General features: G+C 41.8%; 1 protein-coding gene and 1 long non-coding RNA gene across 2 annotated transcripts; both read right to left on the bottom strand.

Annotated features, from left to right (window-relative positions):
• Window positions 1-603: 603 nt before the first annotated feature.
• Window positions 604-1,338, bottom strand: LOC124371510. The gene is made up of 3 exons (XR_006923247.1): window positions 1,258-1,338; window positions 983-1,063; window positions 604-877 (listed from the first exon to the last, which is right to left on the bottom strand). It is a non-coding gene; the product is annotated as an uncharacterized LOC124371510 (long non-coding RNA).
• Window positions 1,339-1,739: 401 nt separating this feature from the next.
• Window positions 1,740-19,127, bottom strand: LOC124371511. Its single transcript, XM_046829863.1, has 5 exons — window positions 18,719-19,127; window positions 15,814-17,562; window positions 13,143-13,297; window positions 4,823-4,930; window positions 1,740-1,913 (listed from the first exon to the last, which is right to left on the bottom strand). The coding sequence occupies exons 1-5, from the start codon at window positions 19,125-19,127 to the stop codon at window positions 1,740-1,742; spliced, it is 2,595 nt and encodes an 864-aa protein (XP_046685819.1).
• Window positions 19,128-20,884: the final 1,757 nt, after the last annotated feature.

Here is a 20,884-nt window from a genome sequence, read left to right as displayed (position 1 = left end):
AGGATACCGACAATTGGAACCCTGCATACAGGACACCTTGAAGAGGCGGTGACTGCACGATGGACACAGTACGTGGCCGCAAGTTCTCAGGGCTACGGTGGGAAGTGCAGTTTGGCACACCACGCAAACGACCAGTCTAGCAGACTCCTGTTCCCTTTCAGTCCTTTGCAATCTGATCCTCTGCAACTCCGTTTGGACCCTTTCGGTAGCTTCCACGAGTAGTGTTTCCAGGAATGAACGCAGTACATCCCACATCCGCTTCTGCATGAAGGAACAACAAATCCATGTCTGATTGCAGAAACCGGTCCACGTAGCGTGTCAGATTCGTGAGATCGTTCTGGACCCGTACCACCGCGAAGAGAGCGTGGGATGAAACCCTTAACCCATTGCACTGTCCACGGTTCTCCTGTAGAAAAAGAAGTCTTTCATGGACAATTGCACACCAATCGGTCAAATCGCAAAAGCGTCAATAAAGACTAATTTTCCAACCTGAAAAAATCTAGCGATACGACGTCTCTGCCTATCTTCTTCAAGACATACGGTACAATGACGGGAACAAGGACCGTCGCCAGCGGGTGGATGGTGGTATGGGATCTCGGTGAGATGGATTAGTCAAATCTATAGGTTCATCCTGAGGGGGTCCGTCTATCAGTGCAACGTGGACTGCCTGTAAAATTGTGTGATTCTGTAGATTACGGAAACTAGATCACTGAACACACACACACACACACACACACACACACACACACACACACACACACACACACACACACACACACACAAAAATTCCACTAACCGAATCTGAAGAACTCGAAGGAGGAGGAGTTCTGCGTCTGCAGCTACCGCGTGATGGGAATTCCCAAGGGTCAGATGACTGCTGTAAATAGTAATAAAACGTTACAATCTAAAGATATTGCAAAAAAATACTATATAGTTAAATTACTTTCATTCAAAACAATAACATGTGTGCGAGTCTACTAACCTGTTCTTCTTCTTCTTCTAATAAAGCCTCAAAAAAGTCCTCATCGTGCTGGGCTCCTGGAGAATCGGGTGAATCGGGTATCTGGTGGTGAAAACCACAAAGATAATATTATAGTAAAGATCTTCAGTTTAGCAATCGGATAACAATACAATCGATAAAAAACCAACTTGTTGTTCCATAGTAATAAAACGTTACAATCTAAATACATTGCAAAAAGAACAATATTGTTAAATTACTTTCACTCAAAACCATAACATGTGTGCGAGTCTACTAACCTGTTCTTCTGCTATTAAAGCCTCTAAAAAGTCCTCAGCATGCTGGGCGTCAGGAGAATCAGGTGAATCGGGTATCTGATGGTAAAAAACCACAAAGATAATATTATAGTAAAAATCTTCAGTTTAGTAATCGGATAACAATACAAACGATAAAAAACCAACCTGTTGTGCTTCTCGCTGCCGCTGACCGATAGGAGGAGGAGGAGTCGGCGGTGATCCGATGACTCCAGGCAGTATAGCAAAGAACAACAACAATAACACTGAACAGTACATGTTGGAAACTCAGACTGAGCGATTGAGCGACTGAGCGCTCATATACTAAGCACAGCGGGGGGTGAAGGAGTTGCAAAAATAAAACACTTTGTTTGACTTCGTACTGTTTATTTTAAACTCACTACAGCTGTTGTACAAACCACATGCAAAGTAATTACTTCCATATCCTTACGTCCGCTGAAAGTCCATTAGATCCGCTACACCGAACTCTAAACTTTTTTTGACGTTGTCATCTCTTGCAGATCTTCCTCGTTAAGGCATCTCTCGAACCTAGCAGGCAAAAATGTTACAGCCGTCTTCGATCCATCCTGTTCTATCACCAGCATGACAGCCATCCTGTCAAATTTGGTGTGAACCTTTCCTCGCCTCAAGAATCTTGTATCCTGATTTCCGCGTTAATTCCTTTATTGAAATCTTTGGTTGAATTTCACCCTGCTTTTCGAGGGATGTCAGTTTTGACGAAAGATCCATGATTTCCTGTAAACAAATTCCAAACTATAACAATAATCCGTCACAGAGCCTCTGTTAGCTAAAAATACAAAGTAAAGACATGGTCACCTACCTGTAACGGATACGATGATCACGATACGTAGAGATTGACTGTGACTGTCAGCTTTTCTCGCGATATTTTATACCTGATTGGAAAAGGTGGGAGGTATCCAAGGTGCAATACCATGTATGGTAATAGGTGTCACATTTAGACTGGAATGCAGCGTGTAAAATTGGCCAACTACTCCGTCACCCCTGTAGGCTTTGTGCCATGCAAACACCCATATATGGTAATCGCTGTCATATTTAGACTGGAATGCGGTGTATCAGGTTGACCCACGTTTCCATCACCACGGTAGGCATTGAGCCAGGCCGTAGGGGTCTCGGCGCGTTTTTTTATTATAGTGAGTTTCCCCAGGAGGCCTAATCTCACTTAACAAAGAACACTGAACACGTTCAAGTTCTCAACTCAATGCCGAAACCTCTCCGTGTCACCTCTCTTTGTCTTGGGAGTGGGCCCCAACCATCGCCCACTCTGTCGTGATGGCCACTCCATAACAAATTTGCCACCTCCGAAAAAAATAAACTTTTTTTTTGTGTCCTTGCGAGACCGTTCAGCGAGTTCGTTTAAGTTCTCAACTAAATGCCGAACCTTTCCGTCTCACTGTCAAGTACTCGCAAAAACTTTTATATTTTGCAAATTTTTTTTTAGCCCACGTGAACTTTGAAGTTTTCAACTTAATGCCAAACTCCTCTGCTCTCGCAAATGGCTTTTCCTCTTCCACGTGTCAGGAGTAGTCCTCAACTTAATGCCGAACCCCTCCTCCTTCCGAGAAGGGTTTTTCTTTACTAACCTACAATATACTACATCGTCTAAGGCGGACGCGACAAGTCACTTTACTTGGTGAAAGCCTTTCAATATGACTTGTCTCATCCAGGTGAAGCTGAAACAATCTCTCAGCAAGTTTCATACAAGCCACTTTACTTGGAGAAACCTTTCAATGTGACTCGTTGTAAACTTACATAGGATGTCCCATTAGCGGATTCAGATTCTCAGCAAGTTACCCAGAAGCCACTTTACTCGGTGAAGCCTTTCAATGTGACTCATCAAACACTTACAAAGAATCGGTTATAGACCACTTTACTCGGTGAAGCCTTTCAATGTGGTCTAATTCTTCTAGCTGGAGTTTCTACGGAAACATATCACGCTTCATCACCATAATAACTACTATGGTCCTGAAGAAACTTTCCACTAAGTTGTTGGTACAATAGTATGTAATCCCAGTCCAACTGTTCAGCAAAATCGTGTATAAACTGTTCTGAAAGAACCTGGTGACGACTTATTTACTATCCAACAGTAGGTGTCAAAGTTCGGTACCATTTCACGCAAAAAGAATTCAGGAAGGCGAGCATTCTCTAAAACCATGGTCCAAATTACTTTATGCTGAAATATTCTCAACATGTCAAAGGAAAAAAAAGTATTATAGTTTGCCGATAAAAGCCTCCAATTTAGAAAGCGACTAAATTTCAAAATTGAAGGCATCAGTGAGGCACTCCGACAGGAGCTTTTGGCTCTCGAGAAATTAGGTCCCAAACATCAGCGGTAGCAGCAGCCGTACTCCCCATGCTAGCACGATGTAATCTCAACAGTGACCGTTAACAGAATGACTACTAAGTGGACTGGTGAACCTGTTTTTAATCAGGATTTCAAAACTACATTTAGCAGCGTGCATTGCACACCGTACATCTTCATCACGGTCATTATGTTGCGGTAAGGAGCAGGAAAATCGATGCGTTCCTTTACGACTGCACAACGTACTATTTTCGTCACATGTCAAGTTATCTAGCTCGTAAACGTTATTGTGAAATTGTCTTAAAAATTTCAACCTTCTCGTGTCCGCGTGTATAAATTATAGTAAAAGGCTTGCACAAATTGCGAATGACACGACCGCAGTAAAGGGAAATCACCTTCTTCCCACAAGATCTTGTGGTAGTTCTTTTCTAACCACAGAGCTGTCTTTCGCATTTTCTTGTTTAATTTCTCCCGCGGAAATGGAGGTTTGAAAACAATTTGACATTGCAATGAATTAGACACAATTGCAAATTCTTTTATTATAAACTGCTTTTTATTACCTTGAAAAGCTTGAAATTCAACTACTGCCGCATTCATTACCTCTGGGATTTGGCCAAACGTTTGTAGCACTGGACGTCATCAAATAAGTCTATCGCAAAGGTGACGTGGTAAAGCCTCAGGCGGATCAACGTAACCCTCGTCCGGACTTCCGTTACTAGTCAGAGCTAACACATCACTGACGTAAGATCTCAATAGATCCTCCGTTAAAAACAGCTCGTTGATTTGACGTGTTATGCAGGGCAGACAGTTGGTGAACTGTGTCCACTCGTCTACGGACAGAGTTAATGTATTCTTTCCGTCGTACAGTACAACGTACTGCTGACCAAACACCCTGCGTACTACCATATTTTCTCCACTTTCGCTTTTAGAACTCCTGAATCTATGCACGCCTGTCGATTCCAAGAGACCAGTGATTTGGTTCGCGCACCCTAATAAAATGTTGAACATTTCCGGTTTCCAAAACGCAAACGTTCCCCTTTTTACCCTTCATCAAGATACCGACACCATTGTCGTGATCAACAAACAATCCTACAATCAAGTATTTGGAACAATCAGGATTCAAAAAGTAAAGAGGACTTTAGAAACACTCCGGTAACTAGATTCGGGAGATTTCGTTTTGGAGCTTTTACGGATTGATTTAATCTTGTCTATTTCCATCGGTTGACTCACCAGCTGCTTCTCCTCCTCCTCCTTCAACACAGCAGCAGCGACAGTAGCCTGTATGTCTTCACTCTTTCGCTCCATGATCACGAATGACTCTGTACACTTTGAGCAAACCTTTAAGTACCTGACGTATTAGTCACTGACTTATACAATTACATATCTCCTCCTTCTCCCCCTCTCCCTCTTCCATAGACGATACCGTATAGTCACTATCATCTTCTATGACATCGTCGTCGTTTTGCACAGTGTTATCGTAAATTTCATTTAACAGTCTGAATATTTCATCTTTCCGCCTGTCAATCATTACACATACACAAGTGTCTGGTACATCTTGACAATCCGGTGTGTGGTATATGCACATTCGCAATAATGCATGTAGCCGTCACTTGTTCGTTTCATTGTTGTTAACTGGTGATTCTGGATTAGTCTACGGATTTCACCGACCAAATCAAGGGACGATATTTATCTTCCGTGAACCTTCCATCGTGGCGTCCAATTTGAAACTGAAAGATTCTGTCATTTGAATCGTGTTTTATTCACGTTACATCATCTTCTTTACCGTGCCCTTGAGCATTGTGTAAACGAAATACGAGTCATGAAGCAGTAGACAGTAGGCTGTGGTGTTGGCCTTGAAACGCTTCCGTAGCCTCAAATTCTATCCGCACATCGACAGGTCCAGGACTTGGACCGAATCATTTTGGCATCATCGTGAACAATCAATCACATACAGAGGTGTTTTATTTTTAAACGTGTCCAGACTGACGTCAGGCCACCGACGACCACCTAAATCGCCATAATAGGAGTTTTGAAATCTTACAAACATTTCGTAGAATATAGCTGCGTCTCCGTGAATGTTGTCATAAGGGAAAATATTGTGTATTTAAATATAGACGGATGTTCGATAACTTACAACTGTCAAACAATGACATGTCTTTCTTTAAGTTGTTTTTTCCTTTCTGTCTGGAAAGCTACAATCACGTATCGTGGTTTCTCCAATTGAGAAGAGGTTTTTATAGTCCATGATTGACGTTCAGTTTGCGGCAGTACAGGGTATTCATGCAACTCCCACGATCTAAAACGGTATATGTATTGGAGTATCTTTTTCAACTAGATGTAGGATTTTAGCACGAAACAAGTCGGATACAGAGATGTGAGGCACCCGCCAGTACAGATTGGTGATCTTCAACGCGTGAGTCACTGCATCCTCGCTAATAATAGCGTTGGCATCTGTCGCCGACCGCAGCAGTATCAACTCTTGTTTTACATTCACAATTATTCGCTTGTAATCCTCTGCGAATCCCAACAACAATCTTAAAGGTACAGAAAACGAGAATTTGTCCATTTCTCTCTTTCCACCGGGGCCGAACCAGCATGCATTTTCCAGATTCTTTTCGTCTTCTGCACGAGCTGATAATATATTTTTTAAGGAACTGGCTATACCTAAATTCTTTGTGCGATCAATTTCCACACCGCCAATCTCGTATCGGATATCATCAAAGAGAAAAGCGATAGCATTGTTAACCAAAGACACTTTAGCATCTGTTGTACCGTCTGCTTTCTTACCGCTTACTGTACCCATAACGTGTAGTGTACTTTCGAAAGGAGCTGTTATTAAGTCCTGATAACTGATTGGTATCCGTATTTTCATCGTTATTATTAAACGTGGTTGAAGCATACGGATTATGTGTGTGATATTCCAGTCCGGTAATGATTTCATTGTACTCAGCGGGACTCTCTATATCGAGCATTTCCACGAATTGCGCCGGTGTTAACTTTAAAGCCAAGAGAGCGCAATAAATTTGCGTTAGCAGAAGTTACCACTATCAGGCGCGGCGGTCTAATGACCTTAATTATGTTCACACCCTCCTTAAATACTAGACCCATGAGCACCCACTTTCTTTACATGCAACCTCAAAGATAACGTTTCACCTCTGAGATTCACAGGATTGTTGTCTTGATCTTTAAGCTCGACATTTATGGTGTGCACCTTCTGAACGTTGAGTGGTAAATAAATCACTGTACCAGGTGTCTCGACTATTTTATACCCCGGCTCTTACTTGTGGAAAGAACTCGTGAATAACGTGACTCTCTACACCGTTATCAAACGAGCCGCGAACAACGTTGCACTCAACTCTTATGCTGTTCACCTTGAGAATATTCACAGGCAGGTCTGAAGTGTGTACTTTATTAGCTTGCAGCACCTTTTTGCTGAAGCCCAATATCGATGCAATTGTGCCTTTCTTGCTGAAATCAATCTGCACGTTGCTTTTAATCTCGGTCTTAAGAGTATTGTTATTTGCATTCAAGCGGACTGTGATCCCTCCGGTAGTCTCCCCTGTATATAATTCGCAATATCTTCTACTTCGTAAGAACCTTCCTCAAACATTATCACTTCATCATGGTTTCCGTAATAAAATTTATCGTTTACATTCTTTTCAATATTGGGAATGGAATTGAATGTGCTCAGATCTATCAATCCAATTACGTAATCGCCATCACTGGTGTCGTATGGAGGAAATACGTCACAAGTTATTCTTGAACCTTTCCCGCTCAGGCAAAACATTCTTTCCGCTGAGAAACTCTAAGCACAGATGTCCACATACAACTGAATCAATCCCCTGACGACTTTGATAATTATACTGTATATCAGCGGTGGGTCCGAAATAGTATATGAGTTCCCAAGGAGGGCGAAGATTTCCGAAACTGTCAAAATAGCTCACGTTATGCCGGCGTTTTCTGTAGCAAACCCAATGAGTACCGTCACCGTAACTTGAGTCCAGATTAACTATAGCTGACTCGTATTTTCTAGGCCCTGTTTGAGGTAAACGTGTCACGCATAAACACCCCTCTAAAATTGGGAATGCTTAGTTGTTTAGCGTAGTGGATCAACTCGAAATTTGTCAACGGTCTTATCGGGATCGAGATTTTTTTTTACAAACAACTCCTCTTCTTTTTTCTAACACCAGCCCCCTCTTTGGATACGGTTTTAGGTAAAGGCCCCTACCTTTCGTCTTTCCGCTCTTCTTAACAACTTTCCTTCGTCTTTTTCCACCACCGAAAGCCGTTTTAGCTTTCATCGCACCAGTTACAGCTAAAGCAGCTGCTCTTTCACCTAAAGTCGCGTCTGACGATTTTACTCTATCCCAAGCCCGCTTTGCCAACTCTTTGTCTGCTTGATTGCGATGCTCCGAGTCACTGTATTTATCGTAAGCTATATCGTGAATACGGCAGGCATCATCCAATAAATTCACCCCCTTCTCACCCCTAGCGATTCTTTTTTTCAAAAATGTGCCAGGTCCGCAGAAGGAATAGCTGGGGATGTGTGCTTCAAAAGGTAGAAGGTCAATCGCCTTGTTAATAACACTAGAGATAACCACCTCCTGCTCCTCCGATGGTTCGCTTTCGTCTGACGGACGACCCCTTGCGCTTTGCCATTTTATCCGCGCCGTGGCTAAAACCAGACTGCAGTGTATGCCTTGCAATCACAGTTTATATAATTAGTCTTCCGATCTCATTATTTTCGTTTTGGAGTTTAAGAAAAACGGATCAACAAACGTTTGAACGAATCCACTGGTCTTTAGCGACCGATCTAACACTATCACCAGGAGGAGCGAGACGTATATAGAAACTGTAAAACACTTCACTTAAGACACGAACGAGATAGTTCATTGTCACAGCATCTTGCATTTCGGTAGGGTCTGCAACTAACCCTAACTTTTTGTTTGCAAACTCCCAACCGTCTTGCTTCTTTGTAACTGTGTTTGCGTTGAAATAGTTGAGCGTCACAGCGTCACGAAGCTCGACAGGATCGGCCACTAGCTTTAGCCTTTTGTTTCCAAGCTCCCAACCATCCTGCTTTTTTTTTATTGTGTTATTTTTTGAAGTAACCGAGTGTTAACGCGTCATCGTTTTGTTTAGGCTCCCCAATTTGATGTAATCTAAAGCGATGAAACTTGTAAGATTTATCCTTTAAATCTTTTGACGGTATGTGTTCGGCCAGTTGAGCGAGTGGTAGAGCGTCTCATATGGCCTTGTAGCTTTACTTATATTGCTCAATCTCTGTTTCCGACAGTCAATTCCATCTTTCCCGATTATCACCGATTTACTGGTCAGCGTTTGTAGATTTACGGCGTCGAGATCATCTTCTGGACTTTTTACATGTCTTAGCCGCTTCCCGTTAATGTCGTAGTCACCTTCGGTCGTCAGCTTGAATCCATCTCCTTTCGGTCCTCTTAACCCGCCTTTTCCAAACTGCCTGGATCGCCGTCCAAAACTTGTCAACACTCATTGTGCAAGTGATGACGAGTCACGAATTTTACTCTTTATAAATATCTTATCCCAGTCGATATATGTATGTGCATCAACGTTAAAGTGTGCTTGAAACCTACCAACAGCTACGGTACTGTGTACTCTATTGATCCAATGGAACAATTGAACCGCTAAAAGTTTCATAGAATTTTCTTGTGAATCTTTCAAGCTGTTTAACTTGTCGGTTAAAGTAGCTAAAAGTTTCATAGAATTTTCTTGTGAATCTTTCAAGCTGTTTAACTTGTCGGTTAAAGTAATCATTTCGGTTTGCAGAGCTCCTAACTTACTGATCAACGTCTGTAGATTAACAGCGTCTAGTTCATTTTCCGGGTTCCCTAGATTTCTTAGACGTTTTCTCTGCACGTCATAGTCACCTTCGGCAGTCACATTGAATCCCTCGCCTTTTCGGACTTTGTTTAGCCTTTGTACGCTTGAAGCGTCGTCCAAACTTGTCCACACTCATTTTACAAGTGATGAAGACTCTTCCTGTACATTGCTCTTTATAAATATCTTATCCCAGTCAATATATGTGTTTTCATCAGCATCTAAGGCGGTGTGGAAGCGAGCTGGAGGTACGGTAGTGTGTATCTTGTTGATCCAGTGAAAATAGTTGAACTGCTAGACGTCTTATAGCTTCTTCATTTCTATTTTGTAAGCTGTTTATTTGATCCTGCTGAAATAAGCGCTTGATTTTGAAGGGTTGAAATTTGAGAGTACAGTCTTCTTACATCTTTCTTTAGCTTTTTGTTTACAGTATTCATAACTCTCTGGATGTCTTGCTTCTTCAGATATTGTGGTCTCTGACCAAACTTATTGACGGTCATCTCATCAATGATCTGAATCTCGCGTTACCATCACCTGATATAGTCTTTGATTCTTTCAATTCTTCAAGGATATTTATAATCTCGTTTCTTGTGGTTCGTGTTTCCAGCTTCAGCGGATGCCACCAACAGCCTAAGACGGTCGCACAACTCATTTGGATCGTTCCAGTAAACCGTATCGGGATCTGATAGTGATTTAGTCACACTATGAGCTTTCCTGTCAGCTCCAGAACCCTTAACTACTTTTGGAAAATAAGTCTGAAATTACATACTTATACTTTAGCGACGTGTTGCGATTGATAACTCCATTTGGGTTTATAGTTTCTTTTATGAGCGCTAGTTTTCTTCAGTATATCTTTGTAAGCGATTTTGTCTTCGTCATTGTAGATTTCATCATCCGGTATTCGCTTGAAAATCAACTCGTACAGACCCTCTTGTGGCTTATTACGCCACATCATCTATTCGAATACTACCGTCCTCATCAAACTGCAATTCCTTATTGCCAACCATTAAAGTATTTTTTTCGTAACGAGGACCGTAAAGATGGTCAATTTTAGATGAACGCCCACCCAAATCCTTCATAAGCTCTTGCATGTACTTTCTGGTCAACGGATGAGCAAAGCTATCAGCGATATATTGGGACGCCGTCTGTAGACCCGTAGGTGTTGAAAGCATTTTTGTAATTTCGTTGTTTCCACCATCACCTTTGTCGTCTGTCTCAAACACTTCTTCTGCTCCAGAATCAAGTCTAGTGGAGACCGATGGTTTTAAATGAGGAAGATTAGGCGAAGAAAATACATTTGGTAGAAACTCTGAGTTTTCATCATCGTCATCATCTGCATTATCTTCCTCTTTCTTGATTTCCTTCTTGACATCGGTGTGTAAAGTGCGTGTCTCCTTGGTGTCACGCAATTCCTTGATCAACGGCTGGTATTGCTTTTCAAAACATCTCCTCGGACTCCAATTCACCCCGCTTAAACCGATTATACTTTTGTTTTATAGATTTCTTTAATTTTGATATCTCCGTCATAAGCTGCTTCTTGTTTCGCGTCATGATTGACACTGAACCCACAGCCTGTTATCTGTTTATTTATATAGGATTTCCTCATATGCAAATAATGAGAAGTATCGATCAATCTGCACTCTAGTCTCTTCATGGTAGTTCTACCTGTCTAAAAAATAATGCCCGCTTCTTGTGTTTTCTAATGTAACGAATCACTTCTTTAAGTGAAACACCTGAGGACAGTGGTAGGCCAGAATAGTATCTGTCACTTTCACGACTGAATCTAGGAATACGTTCACGTCGTGATAGGTCTTTGAAGATAAAAGTCCTTTTTATACCGCCTCGCCATTGGGGTATTTCAGCAACAGTGTACTGGTCGTTCGCTATCGTTTTGTCCATATACCTCTTCAGATCCTGAATAGGTCTTTCCCACGTCAGTATTGTGCAATAGGTATGAATTTAGGAGCAGAAACTCATCTGAGTTTGCACCGGTAAATTCGTGCCAAACTACTAAATAGTTCTGGTCGTGTTATTCTGTACTCACCGGATCCCTCTACTAGAGAGAGAACCGAATTTTTTACACTCCAAAAGGTACCGTGGGTAGAGCACGTCTTATGAAACTCTGTTGTGTACAGTCCTTGACATAAGTTATTCACTGCAGCAAACGTCTTCCCCCGTTTTCCCTGTATACTACCAGGAGTTGGCCCGTAGTGTACGTTGTAGCTAACGTCTATGTAACACTGTGAACGTAGCGCGCGTCTGTACACTGTTACAGGTGATCTAATCGGAATGCTGCGACCCGTTAACACTATACACTTGGCTGCGTAAGGAATACTACACCCATACTTCAACATTCTCAAGTATATCTGAGTAAAGTTTAAACTACCGTGAGCGTTACTAAGTTTCAATATCGGTTTGCCAAAATAGGTCTGGAAACGGTTCTGAACCGAGACAATAAGTTTCATGGGTTCACGCACAGTACCGTTTAGCATGTCTTCGTGGTAAATTACTAATTCTATTGGAACACCCCTCTCCTGACATTCGACGATGAACGATATCCATTTTTCACGGTTGTATATACGCTCGTCCGACGAAATCATTAACAATACTATCGGTGGTAAACTGCGACTGTAGACACCCTGTCTCTTGTGACGCCAACACCTCCTGTTATAAGCATCACCGTGTTTACCACGTCTACTGCAATAGTTCCCGCAAAATCCTTTCTTATCCTCATAATACCATGTACAGAGATTCGAGCGGACTTTTGCCGGTCTCCTGACTCCGTCGCTATTGACGCCTGTATATTTTCCAATATCATTGTAATAATAGATCCGCGCACTCATAGTGACTCAAGAAAAGTGTCAACAACCAATACGGTACCGCCCTTTATAAATGTCACGGTCTTTGTCAATGACTAGAAACCCGTGGTTTACTGTCGTTCCAAGCTTTAGCGCACACCTTTTTTAAATGAGTCGAAAGGCATATCTGTATTGACGTGATCGGCGTAAAACATGTTTCAGATTCATATCGTCCTGCTTAAATATAATTATAAAAATTAGTGTTATCACGTATCAAACTGCTTAGGAATACGACTGTAGGTCTGACCGAGATAGAACACATCAATATTGTTGTGTCTGCCCATAGTGAAATAGGCTCTAATGTTGTCATGCTTTTCACAGGCTATGTCATCAAACACCATGATTGAGTTTTTTTTGGCGTCACTAGGGTTTATCACAGTGCTGTTATCGTCCGATGGAAAGTACCCGATCTCTTTAGGTAACACTTTTGCAAGGAATTTATATTTAGGCTGATACAGTGATTTAGAAAAAACGTATATGTTCTCATAAACCAATCCATTGGGATCAAACAAGAGGTTGAACAGCACGTTAGTTTTGCCACAGTTGGAAGGTCCGGGCAATAATACATCGTATCGAGTTTGGCAACAGGGGACCGTGCTTACTACCTATTTTGGTCATGTCACCTCCCCCAGTAACAAACCGATCAAAATTAGACACGGGAAGCTCCACGGATTGTTTTACTACACGCATTGCAACAGATACTGAATGCATCACAGGAATGGCTAAATTTAAATATAGTCACCGCTCTCTCTCTCTCTCTCTCTCTCTCAAAGAATGTCCTTTCTGTCAATCCATGTGTCACTTGTTTTATCAAATCCTGCCCATCTAACTAGTACCTTGTCTTTCTTTCTTCTCAACACTTTTTCAATTAAATAAACGTTTCCCGTGTTCGCCTTGGCCAGTTCAGGCTCATAAAATCCACCTTTCAAGATGGTTCCTTGTGAGTCTTGCAGGATATAAGTCTTGGGATTTGTCGGTTTTACAGCGTACACTGTAAATATTTCATTTGTCCAATTAGGTAAATAACCTTTTTGAAAAAACACGTTTGTACTTACTTATTCTCACTTTATCGTTCACACTAAATTTGGCCTTTAGGTGTTCTTGTTCTCTGGGTTTTTTTTGCACGATTTATGCGCTCCAGAATGGTTTTCACATGTTTTTGTCGTACATCTTTCGGTTTCATACCGATGGTTCTGTGAATAGTAGCATTGTAACCCTTAACTATTTTCGGCAAAAGACTAACCCATTCGTAAACTACCTCGAGCAGTGAATATTTTCCACATTTTCTCTTTTAATGTTCGGTTGAGGCGTTCAACTATGCTAGCCTTGAGTTCGGAATATGTATTGAAGTGATTGATCCCGTAATGCATCATCATCAATTTATTAATGTGACCGTTGAACCATTCTTTACCCTGATCAGTCTGGAAGTTTCTTCATCTTGTGTTTTTGTAGAATGGGTTCCAGCGCTTTAGCTACCTCCACTGCTGCTTTACTTTTTAACGGTACAGCTATTGCGAATTTTGTCAGACAGTTTATAATTGTCAGTATATACTTCATCCCCTTGTTTTCACCAGCGTACGGTATCATCTCCACGAGATCTGCCTGGTAAAGATCGTCCTTACCTTTCAGAGTGACACTTCGTCTCCTGAAATTACGACGAACTGGCCTATGTAGCTCGTTAGCTATTGCTTGACGTCTCTCCATTTTGAAAATGAGAAGAATGTGGCAGGACTTTTATATTTAACCCCCAAATTCTACAGCCCCTCCACCGCTGTAGACCGTGGCATGCTCCAAAAGACGCTAGTTCATGCCTCCGATTTATCCCCCTAGTATTACCGTTTCGGTTGTTCACAATCAGCATATAGACTGTAAACAATTCGACCGGAAATACCCATACAGCTCCATCCAACGCTGTATGCTGTGGTGGGCAGCCGAGTTCCCACCTCCCTTCCTTGCATCACGGTTGCTACCGTGTTACAAGGGTATTTCATCACATTTACACCTTCAATCAGGTACGGAACATGACCGATATTGAAGTACTAGATAGCGTGACAGGAGATGACATTAGAATTTGGAAAAGCTCAACGGTTTGAATTACTTCATTTCCCTCGTGGAAGTAGTAGCTGAGAACGATTAGGATGCAGTTTTTACACTGCAGAGCTTGGGTAAGGTTGGATTCAGCAGGGTCTTAAATACGTGTCCATGGACAAAAACTATTGCATATTCTGAAGACTGCGAGTCGAGATACGACTGCAGGATGAAACAATGCTTTTGAAACATATACTGACGTGAACACATGTACAATAATAATAATAATTCCCCACATCTAGATCTACCGGAGCACTTTTAAGAGGTGGTGGTCACTCGAGATAACCGTCCAGTGAAGTTTTCACACATCTACATGCGTGAGTCCTCCCACCTTATATGGTCACATCTCACAGAGACCGAAGGAAAAGTTTGTTTCTACAGTGTTTAGACCAACCTCCTCATCACCCCGGCTCTGGAGTCTATATTTAGATAGTGCATCTATGCAGGAGATGCACCGCCACATGTGGTGACCACATGCAGTTGCTGGTGTTTATAATTGTGGGTCGTCTCACTCAGTACTGTGTTCGCGCCAACTCGAGATGATATCAGTAATTATTGCTGCTTATTCTTTGTATTTAAGTGTTATTGACCTGTTGTCGACTCCATCACAACCACCGTGTCCCCTTTCGAGATCGTCCTCATTCACCTCTTCAACAGTTTCCTGGGGTAGTGTTAGTAGTGGATGGGAGTTTTTGATTCAGGACTCAGAATCCGAGAGTGGATATTCAATACAGGAAGAAGAAGAAGAAGACGAATTCGATTTGCGTGATGGCGGTGACTGGAACGGCTGGAGAGAGTACTAGGATAACGGCTACTAGACTTCCAAAAGGGTGAGTTATTTTTATTGTTGTCTCCGATTATCATTAACAGATCACTACATTTCACTGTGATAATGTTTCCGTCTCTAGTACACCAAATACCTCCTTTAGACAGCTGAAGATTCCAACTCTAGCTGGTTTTAGATTTTTTACAATAAACCGTACGGTAAAGTACCATATTCACCTTCACGCTTGCGTTTTGGGCCAGTAATTTTGAAAACCTTTGTTTCTTTGACGGTCACTATCTGTCTAGACTTTGTTCTCCTAATTCTGTTTTCTTCAATATCAAGCGTTACCCAGGTTTCACTAAGAACCATTTCTTTAAGTTTTTCAAAATTTAAATTTTTGGAAGTTTTCAAGTTAAGAGTCAAGCCCTTAATTTTGCAGACACATACAAAATCATTTTTGTTTGTAGAAAAAACACGGTAAGCGTACGTCTTTGGACCACCGGAAACGAATTCGATAATATATGAACCGGGACCGTAGTCTTTAGCCAGCTCGTCTGTCATCTGCCCTAGATAGTCACCGGTATTTACTCTGTATAAACCATTTTTGTATAGGTACACAACGCTATCTGTATCGTAGTACAATACTTGTTTACCCAGTGCTTCCAGGTGATCATAAAGCTTTAATCGGGCTTGACTTGTAGTGTAGGCTGCTAGGACAACGTTTACCGTACTTAATGATTCGCCAACCTCCTCTAGATGTTGCCAACTGACCAGAACAACGTCTTCACTGACTTCCTGTATTGTGTTGACGATAACTCCTGAGTCCATGCATAGTCTAAAGAGTTCTTCAGGATCCCTTGTGATGAGAGTCTTTGTTTGGTTTTCCCTTTGACCAAACTTGCCCCAAAACGAGTTAAGCATTAGTTTTGCGAGAGAACGGAGACCTTCGTTTTTCTCTATTTTAACTGGATCTAGTCTGATTCCTTCGTGCTCGAAGTAGTCTTGAACATACCTCTCTCTATCCTCATCTGTGACGCACCAGGAGGGATAGCCAGATGCTTCTTGTTTTATCTTTAAGAATTTATCTATAAATTCAGTGAACAGTCCACCTTCTTCGAAGGTGGCCATCTTGTACTCCCACAACTCGTACATTTCGACAACTTTGTAGCTTTTTTCAACTGCTCTGCGTATTTCATCCATCGTCCATGTGCCAATCAACGCCCTTTCGTCGTCGCTATGTTGACATTCTCCGCTGTTGAGCTCTTCGCCGCAATCATTGCACAGTACGAACATTAATTTGTCATTCATTCGAGCTGGAAGCACTGGGTGGTACAGATCTTTTGGAGGAAGCACTTTGCACTTTAGAAGACCCTCAGCTTGCATTCCCCTTTCCCTGCACTCTTTGTCACCAATGTAGATGGTAGGATGGGAAATCGCATATTTGCCCCGTTTACAGACGTAGGGATAGAGGGAACATACGTCTACGTAGTGTATTTGCTCATCTTCCGTACACCTGTGGTATGTCATCGCATTCCCCGTCCTTCCTCCGAAGAAAGCGTCTCGGGGATTGAGCGGTAAGGTTGTCAACACGGGATGATTTTCCAAATGTGTGAGATCTCGATCTCTTTTCAGATTGTTAAATCCGCATTGCCACATCTCTACTAGTTCGTAGGGGGTTCGAGAGAGTTTTTCCATTTTGGCTTTTGTCCTCTCGTATCTCAATTCGAGGGTGTCAGATGGGTCTTCTTTCAGAGGCTCTTCTCTTTTGTACGGAAAGCACTTTGGGCAACCGTGGTAGTAGCAACCTTGAAACTCATATATTCGCGCCCCATCAAAACCATCCACCTTCATCCCCTCGATTTTAACCTCCCGCTCTCGACCAGCATGCTGGATCCTCACACCCCGCTGCTCTTCCTCATAAGCTAACCACTGGAGTGCAGCAGACGACTGGGTATCCACCAACCTGTATCCTTTCTTCGGTATTATGCCTATTGTCTCTGGCTTCAAGAAATTACGTCTAAATGCCAGGTTACACGCGCTAGCTATAGTGACAGCCTCTAAAAATGGGTCAACATTGCATTCGGATATAAAGAGTGATCTAAATTTAATACAAGCTTTAGCCAAGATGTCAACATCAGATATACAATATTCAATTAATTCCTTCTGGAAGTCAAATACATAGTTATTGCATACCTGCTCGTTGTGCCACTTTTCAAAGTCCTTGTTGTTTTTCTCAAACATTGAATCAGGACAGTAGTACTCTTTTGCAGGTATAGGTCCTGTGTAGTTCTGGTTCGCGAGTGTATTGAAGAGATGCGGAAAGTAGCCTTTTTTCTTTTCAGGGCCTAAGTCGAAGGCTTTAGGTAGGGCAGACAAAGCCATTGGAAAGTAGTTGAGGGAGTCTATAAAACGTACATTGTCAAGCTCCATCAATATCACTTTAGTCCCCCGTGTGATGACTTCTGGAGTAAAACTTTGTTTGTTCTAACACGTATTTCAAGACAAACTGGAAGTCGAACCCTTGTCCATTGTGGGCAATAACGCAAACGTCTTTGTACGGTTTGCGCACTTCCATTACGTAGTGCATAAAATTAGATATTGGGTCTTGTTCAAAGATTTTTCTACGCTGCACGCAGCTGTCACAAGACTCGTTGCTGTGTATGCACCGGTTACAATACTGTTCAGAGACACACAAATTAACTTTGTGTACCTTGACGTTGGGGTCACTCTCGAGGCAATCATCCTGACGAGTCTCCAAGTCAAAGAATATGTATAAAAAATTGTCGGTTTTAGCGGATGCTTTATTTTGACGCATATAACATTGGTGGTTTGAGGGTTTGAAAGCAGTGCAAACGCTGCAATACACCTCACCGCATTCGTGGCTTGTTTTCCTTAGTCTTTTGTTTATGAGTTTACCGCAGTCTAGACACATTTTCACGTTTCTACATAGGTCACTTTGATGAGCGATGAAGCAGCGTTGGTTTTTAAAGTGACGATTACACTCAGGACAAGTTATTCCCGCATGCTCGAGCTTGCAGGGGGGTGAGATTGTGCTACAAGCAGAGCAAATTGTTGAGCATCTGTGTTCTCCTTTATGTTCATACGGCACATGGCAGGCTTCACAGTAAAAAATGACATGAAAAAGCTGCGGTCAAGTTGGTAATTACATTGTAGTGACCAGTCGTGAAAGTGAAACAAACAAGTTGATGTTGTACAATGCGTCATTATTATTTCCACTAAAGTATACATCACGGCCTTTTGTATTATAACTATAAACTGTTATCTTGTATTTCTTTAAGTGGTCTTGAAATTTTTCGAGTTCTGCTATTCCAGCCCCTTCTTCTTCAGCGATATTAACTCGAGCTTTTGCCATTAATTTTTGAGCTTTTAGTGTTTGCCTCTGACGTCTGTCTTGACGTATAGCTTTATACTCCGGATCCTTCTTTACATGGGCTTTGCCTACGACTAGAGCTCTGGGTAAACATAGATTGTCTTTATTTTCTACAACGACAATACCCTTTCGATTTTTGCATTCTTCGCTATAGTTGCTGTACTTACCGGGTCTATTTCTACCTCTACCGATAGGAAGGCTGACAACAGTACAGGTCACCTGGAATGTGTCACTAGACGTAATGGATTCGGCATTACTCTGGACTATCCCACCAAATATCTGCCATAATATATCAAGTGTTACGTCAGCGGCTGGTCTAAAGGCTACATAGCCCGGTTCTTTATTTTTGAAATTTAAACTGGTCAGTGTGAAACCTAGATAGTCTGTGTCTGAAGCGTTCACCTTCATACGATCTACAACTTCTTCAAACCCTCGCTTGATCCAATCTAACTCGGTCGTACCGACAGGGGGTCTGTTAAACTTGAACGTAGTTTTCATGCCGTACAACCTGAACTTTCTGACGTAAGTTTGATTGGTGTTTACAATATGTACAGGCTCTACATTATTTACCGACATAATGGAATCCGGAATGCTTAGTTCTGTAAAACTGATATGTTATTAAATTATTTTGGGACTAAACGCAATTCTATACCGGTTTAACGCGGTTAACGAAGCCGTGGTATTTATACAGCTTGCAGGTGAGTATTTGTTAGCCAACTAGAGATAGAGAAAAATTACCTATGCGAAAAGCAGCCAAAACAAGAATGCTACAGCACAGAGGTTGTGGTGCTCTTTTTATACCATCGCCCACATCAATCCATCTGGCATCTATATATAACTAGCCAACAGTTGCAACTGCTATATCAAGCCTCCCCGGAATGCACGCATGACTATTTATAGCACGAGGTGATGCAATCAACCACACTGCTCTTTTGGAATGCATCCACTCTCCAGCTGGCGGACCGCCGCCATGTCACCATCGGCCCCCCGCCCATCGCTACCGTCACTTAGTGTCCCTACCTTCCAGACCACCGCCACATGTCACTATCCGCCATCGCGCCATGAACCTCCGAGGGAACCACATCTGTCACCATCCGCCATGACTACCGCCATCGCTCTAGTAGGGAAGGGGAGTGTGGGAAGAGTCATCTGGAGCGCAGCTCCCTACCACATGTCACTAATCGCCATCGCGCCATGACCCTTCGAGTGAACCACATCTGTCACTATCCGTCATGACTGTCGCCATCGCTCTACTAGGGAAGGGAGTGTGGGAGGAGTCGTATGGCGCGCCGCGCCGCACGCCACCACCACATGTCACCATCCGCCATCGCTCTTTATCTACTAGGGAAGGGAGTGTGGGAGGAGTCGTATGCCACCACCACATGTCACCATCCGCCATCGCTCTGGAGTGTGGGAGGAGTCAGGGAGGGGGCTTGCTGCTCTCCCATTGGTCGCCGTCACGGAGCTCTCGGCCAATCAGAGGCTTGGGCTATAGTGGCGGTACTTCTACTCATGACAATAGTGAAACGTAGTAGATGCTTGGAATTTTACTTAAAACTGTCTCGTATATTGTTTTGTAACACATGAAGAAGAAAATAGATTCCAATACACGAAACGTTGTGTTTAATCTTTGCTACATAACACACTATACTGACTATAGACATCTGAAAAGGTTTTATCATTAAAAAGAATTTTAAACCTGTTTATGGACGGAAAATTTCGATTTTATATGGTATTATATAATTGTAATATACTTAATCCAATATAGAATTTAAAACAGACGATAATAATACTTTTTCATTATATATAAATTTACGTGAAGTTACTCGAAATATAATAAAAATGGCATTAATAGGTTATTCATTATTTAATTAGAAATCGTGTAAAAATGTTAGTAAGGTTTGTGACATTGTAAGTTCATGTTTAATATACCGTAAACAAGACGAGAATACAATTCTTATTGCCTAATGCACCTAATGCAGAAAAGAAAACTTGTATGAACATCTGTTTTTATAAAAATTCAAGAAATTAGAGTTCCGCTATTATTTTAAACAAAGAAATCCTTCAGTTCGAATTGTAACAAGAAATTGGAGGTGATTTATGTAAAGAGCTTAAAGAGACGGGGTTTACTATTCACTTCACTACGTTTACCGTTGGCTTTCTAATGTTTGTTTTAATGCTTCATTCGTGATTCGTGTGTAAAAATGAACCTAAAAATTCATATCTTCCAAACGGTTTTACGTATAATGTTTCTTCGGCTAGTTTTCATAAATTACCGTAATAATACATATCACTTTATATTTATAGGGAAAAAAAGAGAGCTAAGAAATAGG

The sequence above is a fragment of the Homalodisca vitripennis genome, unplaced genomic scaffold, assembly GCF_021130785.1.
Source record: "Homalodisca vitripennis isolate AUS2020 unplaced genomic scaffold, UT_GWSS_2.1 ScUCBcl_1525;HRSCAF=5254, whole genome shotgun sequence".
In the NCBI taxonomy this organism is placed as follows: domain Eukaryota; kingdom Metazoa; phylum Arthropoda; class Insecta; order Hemiptera; family Cicadellidae; genus Homalodisca; species Homalodisca vitripennis.
The sequence above is the reverse complement of the archived record's forward strand: the minus strand, read 5'-3'. Positions and strand labels throughout refer to the sequence as shown.

Excerpts from the sequence above, each read along its gene's own strand:
- LOC124371511 (XM_046829863.1), bottom strand. The coding sequence starts at position 19,127 with ATGTCGGTAAATAATGTAGAGCCTGTACATATTGTAAACACCAATCAA. Across the intron at positions 17,563-18,718 it reads TAGAGGTAGAAATAGACCCG|ACTCCCTCAACTACTTTCCA; the intron begins GTAAGTACAGCA and ends TACGTTTTATAG. Across the intron at positions 1,914-4,822 it reads AGGAGGAGGAGAAGCAGCTG|GATACAAGATTCTTGAGGCG; the intron begins GTGAGTCAACCG and ends CGCGGAAATCAG.